This window comes from Elephantulus edwardii, unplaced genomic scaffold (genome assembly GCF_000299155.1).
Source record: "Elephantulus edwardii isolate Elephantulus edwardi_28Jun2011 unplaced genomic scaffold, EleEdw1.0 scaffold00154, whole genome shotgun sequence".
Taxonomy (NCBI): domain Eukaryota; kingdom Metazoa; phylum Chordata; class Mammalia; order Macroscelidea; family Macroscelididae; genus Elephantulus; species Elephantulus edwardii.
The window spans coordinates 7,294,842-7,305,012 of NW_006399904.1; the positions used below are offsets into that span (position 1 = coordinate 7,294,842).

At 35.5% G+C, this 10,171-nt stretch overlaps 1 protein-coding gene across 1 annotated transcript in view; it reads left to right on the plus strand.

Annotated features, from left to right (window-relative positions):
* AGPAT5 (1-acylglycerol-3-phosphate O-acyltransferase 5) overlaps positions 1-10,171 on the plus strand; it is an 85,814-nt gene that overhangs the window by 12,068 nt on the left and 63,575 nt on the right. Inside the window, exon 2 of the mRNA XM_006895021.1 lies at positions 6,733-6,802. Within this exon, the coding sequence (XP_006895083.1) occupies positions 6,733-6,802 (70 nt within the window). The remainder of the gene's footprint in view (positions 1-6,732; positions 6,803-10,171) is intronic.

The window sequence follows — 10,171 nt, forward strand, 5'->3', positions numbered from 1 at the left end:
TAGAGCAGGGTTTAGGGCTGTTGTGCATAGGGTCGCTATGAGTCGCAAACGACTCGACGGCACATAACAACAACAACAACATTGTGAAGAAATGTTTTTTATATGCTAGGTTTTAAAATAATTCTTTATCTGTGAAACATACATAAAAATGATGAAGCTTTTAAAAATTCTCTAGGGCATTTGAAACAATACAGAGCAGTTTGTATTAATGAAAGTGATGCGTTTTACATATTTGTGTAAAAAAGCAGCACAAGTTTAATTGATTCTCTCTTGAAAGTTTTCTGAATAGTTGGCTTTTGGCTAAAACAAGATTAAATCCCTAAAACTGAGACTACCTTGAAAGCAATTATGCACATTAATGGTCTAATTGGAATTTTTGTTGTTGTTGTTGACATTTATCAAAGTTCATAGTTTCTGGAGGCATGTTGTTTAGGAAGTGGATGCCACTCCTGCTTCCAAACCTGTCATAGTATTTTATTGTTGTTATGTGCCTTTGAGTTGCCTGTGATGTGTAATGACCCCTATGTTCAGCAGCTCTGAACCCCTCCCTGTCCTGAGCAAGTCTCACTAATTCCAACACACCAACCCCCATTGCCCCAGTTACTGTATCAATCCATCTCATCCAGAGTTTCCCTCTCTTGTGCTGTCCTCAACCCTTTGGAACATGATGTCCTTTTCCAAGGACTGATCTCCTGGCCACGTGCCCAAAGTAAGTTATGAGGAACTTCAAAATCCTACCCTCCAAGGAGAGACTTTATTTCACCCTCTCCAAGACAGACCTGTTTGTTTTCTTGGCAGTCCATGGTATGTTCAAGACTCTTCTCAAGCACCACAACTCTAAGACATCTGAAGTGATGTGTTTAATTCTGGGGATCTAGATTAGAAAGTAGAAGGACCTCAGTGAGCCTTGTGTAGAGAGAGAGTGGCAACCTTTTGACTTAGTTGCATAAGTTACTTTTGAATCCCTGCTTTTCTTCCTTTGCCCTAAAAGAAATATGTCTTCATCTTTCTGTTGTTAAGAAAACTCCAAAAGCTTTTGTGAAGAAGTACACAACATTCATCACTAGTTTAGTCCTCAGTGTCTTTAAGTCAGATTTGTAGATAAGATAGAACTTACATATTTCTGGAGTGCAAGAAAAGGCTTGAAGTATTTTTAGTGATTTTAAAGCTGTATTTACAAGTAAAAATGATTGTAATGAAGAATTTATGGAGGTAGCAATTCGTTTAAGTGTTTCAAAATAAGGGAAAATTTACAAAAAACATTAAGGAACTGGGGTGGCATAGTGCAAAATGTATTGGGCTGTTAACCAAAAGGTGGGCAGTTAAACCCCCATACGAGAAAGAAGAGTGATTTCCTCTTGCAAAGATTTGTTGTTCTTATTGGGTGGTGTTGAGTATGACCCATAGCTATCTTGTGAACACAGATACGATCCTTGTGCTATTTTGTGCCACTCATCATCTCTGATACGCTTGAGTCCATTGCCGCAGTCACTGTCAGTCCACATCTGGTTGAGGGTCTTCCTCTCATTAGCTTTCCAAACATGATGTCCCTTTCCAAGGAGTAATTTCTCCTAACAGCATACCCATCACTTAACAACACCACCACAACAGCAAACGTTCTGATTATACTTTTTCCAAGGCATATATATCTCTTGGTACTTTTGACAATATATGAGATGATCAACACTCTTCTCCAACATCAAACTCAAAAACATTAATTCTTCTGTCATTCTTACTCATTGTCTAGCTCTCAGATGCTCAGCAGGTGATTGTAAAGACCATCATTTGGATAAGGTGCACCTTAGTCTTTAGACTGACAGCATTGCTCTTCAAGACTTGGAAGAGTCCCTGAAAGCAGACCTTTCCAATGCTGTATGTCTCCTGATCACCTCCCTGCTGATACCATGGGTGTAGCTTGTGGATCCAAGTACAGTGAAATCCTTGATAATCTCAGTCTTTTCTCCCAGTGGTGGGCATTTTTGTCTTCTTGATGTTGAAATGGAAATGTAATCCATATTGAAGGCTATAGTTTTCATTCTTCTACAGCAAGCATTTAAAATCTTCCTTCCAGCAAGCAAGGTTGTGTCATCTGCATAACACAGATTGTTGATGAGATTTCCTCTAATCCTAGTTTGTCAAATTATTTTTTTCATCATACAGATTGAATAAATATGGAGAAAAGATACAGCCCTGATGCACACTTTTTTTGATTTTTAAACTATGCACTGTTACCTTGCTCTGTTCACACAACAGCATCTTAGTCTAGATATAGGTTTCACATGAGCTCAGTTTAGTGTTCTGGGACTAATTCTTCTCAGTGTTAGCCATAATTTTTTTTTTTTTAGCCACGCAGTCAAATGTTTTGCATAGTCAATACAGCAGAGATAAGCATCCTTCTGGTGTTCTCTGCTTTCAGCCACGATCCATCTTACATCAACAGTGTTATCCCTGGTGCCTAGCCTCTTCTAAACCCAGCTTGAAATTCTGATACTTTCTTAGCAATTTTCTGTTCTAGCCCTTTCTGTATTATCTTCAGTAATATTTTGTTGCATATGATATTAAAGATATTGTTCAGTAATTTCCACATTCTGTTGGATCACCTTTCTTGGGAATGGGAGCAAACATGGATCTCTTCCAGTCAGGTGATTAGGTAGTTGTTTTCCAGATTTCCTTGCACAGACTTGTGAGCATATCCAGGCCTGCATCTGTTAATTGAAACTTGTCAACTCATATCCCTTTGATTTCTGGAGCTTTATTTTTTGCCAATGGCATAAGTGCAGCTCGAACATTTCCTTCATTACCATTGGCTCTTGATCACATGCTGTTGCCTGGAATGCTGCCATGTCACTCGCTTCCTTTTGGTATAGTGACTCTCTGTATTCACTCTGTCTTCTTTTGATGCTTCGTGGATTGTTAAAAATTTTGTCCACAGCATCTCTAGTGCAACTTGAGGCTTGAATTTGTTCTCCAGTTCTTTTGCTTGAGAAATGCCAACCTAGTTCTTATCTTTTTATTCTCCAATTCCAGCTTTTTTCATATTCTGTTAAAATACTTTGTCTTCTTGTGCTCTCCTTTGAAATCTTCTGTTCATCTCTTACTTTGGCATCCCTTCTGAAATCTATTTTGGTCTTTTCCTCTCCGTTTTTGTAATAGCCTTTTGCTCTCTTCATGGATTATATTCTCGATGTCACACTGTAACTCAGCTGGTCTTCAGTTTTTAGCGTTCAATGTCTTAAACCTATTCTTCCTTTCCCCGTTCCGTTCTTGAGATGATTTTAAAATTCTGGTGAGATTGACTCAAGGTCATATTTATAGTCTTGGAAAACTGATGAAAGGTTCCAGGTAGTTGGAATCTGCTTAATGGCAGTAGGATTCTAAATGGCAAATAGAAGCTGTCCTTAAATCAAACATTTTATAACCTATGGGCTGCTTTCCTTTAAAAAAAAAAAAAAGGAAAAGCTGATTTAGTCCCCTTTTTAAAATTGTATGTATTGATTAATACATTTACTTTTTCCATATTCTTCTTGCTCATAATCCAGAATTAATTCAGTTTATTCTGTTATTCAGTCTTCAATATCATCCTTTTGCAAGATTTTTATCATTCTCAACACGTTCAGTGGCTCCCTAAGTAATGAGTCCTGTACTGTATCCACCAGCCCCTGGTAACTAATTATAAATTTTGGTTACTGTACACTTGCCTTAACTAGATATTTCATATAAGAGGTATCATATTATTAACTTTGAATTGACTTCTTTCTTTCAGTGTAATAGTCTCATAGTTCATCCATGCTGTAGTATGTATTAAGACTATTTCTTCTTAAGGCTGAGTAATACTCAATTTTAAGTATGTTCTGCATTTTATTTATCCACTCATCAGTTGATAGACATGTAGGTGCATTAGTTAGTTGCTTTATGATGTATCCAGTGTTAGTGCAAATAGACTTGCAGGTAATTAGGTAACAGTTCAATAATTCATTTGCATGACTATACATTTTTATGGAAACATTGTAGCTATCTTATTTCTTACATATTTGTTAATAAGATATTAATAACTATTTTTAAAATGTGAACTCTTAAAACATTTTTCTTAAAACAAGAAAACCTTTTTGCTTAATATATGGAAGAAATTTGATACATTTAAATTAAAGGGAAACTTTAACTTCATCTTTGATGTCTTTGAAACACAATCAAATGAAGTATCCTAAAAGCAATGTAAATTTGAATATGTAAACATTGCAGTTATGCCTTCCTTTCTTTAGGTAATTGTTTATTTGAAATGCTTGAAGATTTTCATCCATTAGTAGATTTGCATCTCATTATTTCACTTATTTTGCTTTCAGATCCTTTACCGTTTCAGGAATGACAGATAACTCTTCTAGAGGTTACTTTAGCTTTTAGAGGGTGCAGCCAGGGTGCTTCTTGGAGGCAAAGATGATACAGTTTCTTTGCACATATTTTGGGTATGTTGCTAGGAGAGGTTATTGCTTGGAGAGGAATATCATGCTTGGGTAGGCAGAGGGACAGTGAAAGAGAGAAATACCCTCAACCAAGTAACCAAATCAACATAGTAACTGCTGCATTGGCTCCAGTTTGTCAGAGATTGTGAAGATGGCACAGGATAGGACAGGGTTCAGATCACGGTCACTATGAGTCCTATTCAACTGACAGCACCTAACAACAACGACAACTCTAGTCGTTAAGTAATACATGAAAATATTTGAGACCACAAACTATATTTCTAAGAGACTTACGATCTTCTGCATGTTAGTTGGAAACAGCTATGGAATAGTCTTAATCTGGCATTACTTTTACATTTGTTATCAATCAAGGTAACTGCACTTCTATATGCTACCACCTACTTAAGCATGTAAACTGAGAAATAGTTGCCAAACATCTTTCTAGTGCACATACATGTGTTTTTATTAGGTATACAGTATGTTTGGGCATTTTTACATCATATTACATGATTGTGCTCATTTTCATGCTTTTTTCTTTATTGTCATTATTCTTTAAGATATGTTTAGTTTTAAGAAAGATATGATTTGCAGGGCTAAGCTATCTGTAATTGATACTATACTCCTTTGAAAAGTGACTTTTAATAGCTTGTCCTTTACTTTCAAAGGCTACAGCCTGGTAATTTTAATCAGGTTTATCAAGGCAGGGAGAATAAAAGTCTCTCAGATGGGTCAAGTTTTGCCTTCAGCTTGAAAAGAAACTTTGGGTGTCAGGCAAGTTTCCAAAGAGTACTGTATGAATTGAATCAATTAAACCACAACATTTAAGTGTACATATTTTAGTCAAGAAAGTTGAGTCAGATATTCTCAGTTTTGTATCTTCTGCTTCACAGCATTTCAAACCAAGTACATCCATGGTAGTCTTAAAACAATTTTGGCTTATTGCTCAGAAAATAGTGGTTGCTCACAAGCCAGAGCTCAATTTAATGTTGAGTAGATCACACTTAATTTTTAGGGAAATGTCACATACAAACTACATTTGTTTAAAAAAAACCCACCTTGGTTTAAAGTTCAAAGATGTAATCGTGTACATAATACTTTGTGATTTTCTAAGGAAGATAATTTAAAACTCAGTCTGAGTTCCTAACCACCAAACTTTTTAAAATGTATAATTGCTTTTTATAGAAATGTTGAGCTAGTGAAATTTTCCTTTTCTTTTTCTCTTATCAGTTAAGTTGTATCATGACCAAAAGAAAATCCCTGTGGAAGCATATGTCTAAGAATCTTTTAACCGGTTCCTGTATGCTACTGATCTGTGGTAATAAGATGTAGATATAAAAATGCCCTGAATAAAAGTATGCCACTGGTCACAGTACTTTCCTTTGAAGTCTGTACAAAATTTATAATGAAGTTTTTAAGATCTACAAAATAGTATAAACACCAACATAATGAACAGTTATGTTTCCACTACCAACATAAGAAACAGAACATGACTCGGCAGAGTTGAAGCCCAACTCACCACAGTGCAGCTCCTCTCTTCTCTAACAAATCATCCTTATCTCTGAACTTTTCCTTTTAAATTTAATACAAGTATAATGAATCCTAATCCAGTTTTCTTATTGCTTAGAGAATATGTTTCTAATTTTTAGTTTAATAGTCAAAAGACTTGGTATTCTGGATCAAATCTGTCCAGTCCTTACTATCTCTTTGCATTGGCCATGATGCCATTAGGTGTATGACCAGGCCTTGTCTCATACTCTGAACAAAAATTTTCCCTTCATCTTGTCCATTGAAATCATACTTCATGGGTTTTTTTTCCGCCAATTTTTCTGTTTAAATATCTTTGTAATATAATTAATAAAAATCTGCATTATGTCTCAGGATTGTTTTGTACTTTGCTGTATCTCCCATAAACTGTGGCCCTTATGAAGGAAGATTTATCATTTGAATAGTCTTTTATATAAGCACTCAAGATTTATCATTTGAATAGTCTTTTCCATAAACACTTTTATATAACCAATCAATAAATGATTGTTGTATTTATCTCAGGAGGCTATTGATCAGTCTATTTTATTTTATGACTATTAGCCTGCCCTACACTTAACCAGCTTATAGCTAAGTGCCATTTGTGGTCTTTCAGGTTCCTAGGAAAAGTTTCTGTTAATCGTGGGTAAAAATAATCACTTTGTCTTTTTGTCAAATTTTGACCTTTATCTTCATTTGTATTTTACATATTTAAAAAATATCAAAGTAATATACTTTTTTTCTTGTCTTTTAGATATTGCTATATGGAGATTTGCCAAAAAATAAAGAAAATATAATATATTTATCAAATCATCAAAGCACAGGTTTGTATTTCATTTGCATGTAAGATTTTTCTACATAGGCATTCAAAATACTATTTTTGTGTATACAGTGAAATGGTTTCTTATAAAAACATTGATTTTCTGTGAAAGTTTTATTTCTGATCTCTGTGTGTGTGTGTGTGTGTGTGTGTGTGTGTGTGTATTTTTTTCGCAAGTTAGGGATTTTAAAGCTATGAATTTTCACAGCTTCCGCTTTCTGTTGGATGTAAGTGAGCTATTTTCTTTCTTTTCTCTTGTTTTATAGCTTTTTAAATAGTTTGTGTATTATTCCTTTTATATTTGCAGAATTATTTCTGTGTTTCCAGAAGTAGAAATAGTAGATCTAAGTGTATATAATTTTATGGTTTTAATTAAACAGAAAATTTGTACCTGTATATACTAGTATGTGAATACTCATTTTTTAAGAGTGGTATTCATTTCCAGTGTTCATATCATGTTTGTTTCCTTCAGTATGTTTGGATTAAGTCTATCTTACTATTCTGTCAGAAGAATCACAGAAAACTGGTCTTTAGAATTTATTCTAAATTAGATTAATGTACTGTAAGAAAATGTTAAGAACACTTATAGCCTCATGAATTTGCAATAATTAGTACGTAGGTTTCCTAGTTTCCTCAGTGGTGACATGTTACATAAAAATATTGCAGAATGAAAACTAGAAATTGTTATTGGTTAGTGAGGCCTTATTAGTTTTCCAAATCAAGAACACAAATAAACTCTTATGTCTTACTTGAAACCTCCTTTATGCACTTTTAAAATTCCGTAGTTATTACTTTAACATTCGTTACCTCAAAGTTCAAAATATTCTACTAAATGATAACATTATAGGAGGAAGATCATTTGTGTCTGTGACTTTCCTTTATCTTCCTCCCTTCACCTTTTTGTGATTTTGTAGCTTTTTACTCAATTTAGTAAAATATTTATGATGTTGTTGTTGTTATGTGCCTTCGAGTTGCTTGCGACTCATAGCGACCCTATGTAAAACAGCCCCAAACTCTGCTCTGTCCTGTGCCAATTGCACCGTCTCCGATACGCCCATCCCAATTATCCCAGTCACTGAATCAATCCACCACATAGAGGGTCTTCCCCTCCTGCGCTGTCCCTCCACCCTCCCAAGCATGATGTCCTTCTCCAAGGACCTGTCTCTCCTCACATGTCCAAAGTATGATAGAAAGGCATATGATAAATAAGGTCCCTGAGTTGTGCAGTTTACACTTGTTTACTGTCGTAAGGTTGATGGTTCAAACTCACCCAGCAGTAGGGCAGAAGCAAGCTCTGAGAGTCTGCTTTCATAAAGACTATGGCCAGCAAAACCCTGTGGACAGCTCTACTACTAAGACACTGTGAGTCGCAATCGACGTAACAGCAGGATTGGGAATCTTTTTTTCTTTCTTTTTTTGTCTGTTTTTCATTTTCTTGGTAAGGAATTGAAAATAAAAGTCAAAATGACTTTTTCTCAGCTTTTTATTAATTGAATTTTATAGGCTAAAAGTAAAAAAAAAGCTGTAAGAGTAATGGGAATTTTGATGTATCTGAACATTTCCCAACATTATTGGCACAACTAGCTCACCCTTACTTGAGAAATTTTATTTGACTTTAGCGAAAAATTTCAGAGTAGTGCTCATGGTTGGTACCTGCTGATAACTCTGGCCTAATTTTTCTTGTGCTTTGTTTCTCCAACGTATTGGCCTCCACTGCTACCACTGTCCTCCTTATTCTTGTCCTGCTGCTGATGTAATAGTCCTATCAGAGTTCACATATCCAAAGAAAGGGATTTATGTGTCCAAGGCAATTATCAACTCAAAATAACTCTGAGCTGTTCACATTTCCTGTTTAGTGACCTGTGTAGAGCTTCCTTTATATTCACAGGCTTCTCCCTTAAAATCCTGTGTTCCATTTCAGCCAAATCATCTTTTTACAAGTTTCATTTAAACTTTATGGTAGAAAAATGGGGTTTGTATTGAAATGTACTTGTTATATGATGGTCTTCAACACATTTCCACAGCATTAAAAAAAAAAAAAGCATAAACTATATTATAAAAATCTGTTTTAGGAAAATATGCTGAATCTTACTTAGCTTTGTACTCTAAATATGTCCTAAAATGTACTTTTGTCTGAGAATCATACACTCCCCTTAGAGTTTATTTTGTTTGCTTTTACATTGTTGTTGTTAAGTGCTGTCACTCATAATGACCCTATGAACAAATAGCACTTGTTTAACTATCATCGTTTTTCCGAGTTCATAAAGTTTCTAGAGGCAAGCTATTTCAGAAGTGGATGCCACTCCTGCTTCCCCACTGCTGCTTCCAAGCTTGTTTTAATCAGGAAGCTCCACCAAACACTGTCCACCATGGGTAACCATTTTCGCATTTGACACATCAATGTCACAGTGTTTAGGATCACAGCAACCACAAGTTACCTCTGTACAGCAAATGGACAGACCAGTGCTATATCACTTAGAAGAATGTGTCACCAAAAACAATTAAAACCAGACCTGAGGGCTGCAGAGTAAAATCAGCCACCTTTGGCTGGGTAGCATAACTATATATCCACCTGGCCAACAGAGCGCTCTTTGTGACTCAGCAATTCTATGAACAACAGATCTAACCCTTGCCTTATCCTACGCCATCCCCACAATCTGAGACGTGATCAAGCTCATTGCTACAGTCACCGTATCAATCCATTGTGTTGAGGATCTTCTTTTCTTCTCTGACCTTTATATAACAGGTTTCAATTGTGTCACTTTAAAAACATGATTAGTAAGAAATGCATTTATCAGTGATTATTTTGTTGGTTTATATTAGAAGGGAATAGCAAGAGGGCTTCTATGGGAAGCTATATACTTTGTTGTTATTAAACAATCAAGAATTACTGTTGTTAGGTGCTATCGATTTGACTATGACTCATAGCAACCCTATAAACAATGGATCTGAACCTTGCTGCCTGTCCTGTGCCGGCTCTGATACACTTGCCCACCGTTATAGTCACTGTGCCAATCCATCTTGTTTAGAGTCTTCTTTTCTTTCACTGACTCTCCAGCTTTTCAAGCATGATGTCCTTTTCAAAGGACGCCATTCTTGCCTGAAGGAACACCCTGGTTGCATTTCCTCCAAGACATATTTGTTTGTTCTTTTGTCAGTCCAGGAATATTCATTCATTACTCTTCTCCAGCACCGCAACTCAAAGGCATTGATTCTTATGTCATCCTTAGTTTTTATCCAACTTTCAGATGCCTAACAAGTAATTAAGAAGACTGTGGCTTGAATCAGATGCACCTTGGTCTTTATGTTTAAAAAATTATTTTTATTTCATATTGGTTTGCATAAAAAATTAATATACATTGTTTTTCATTTA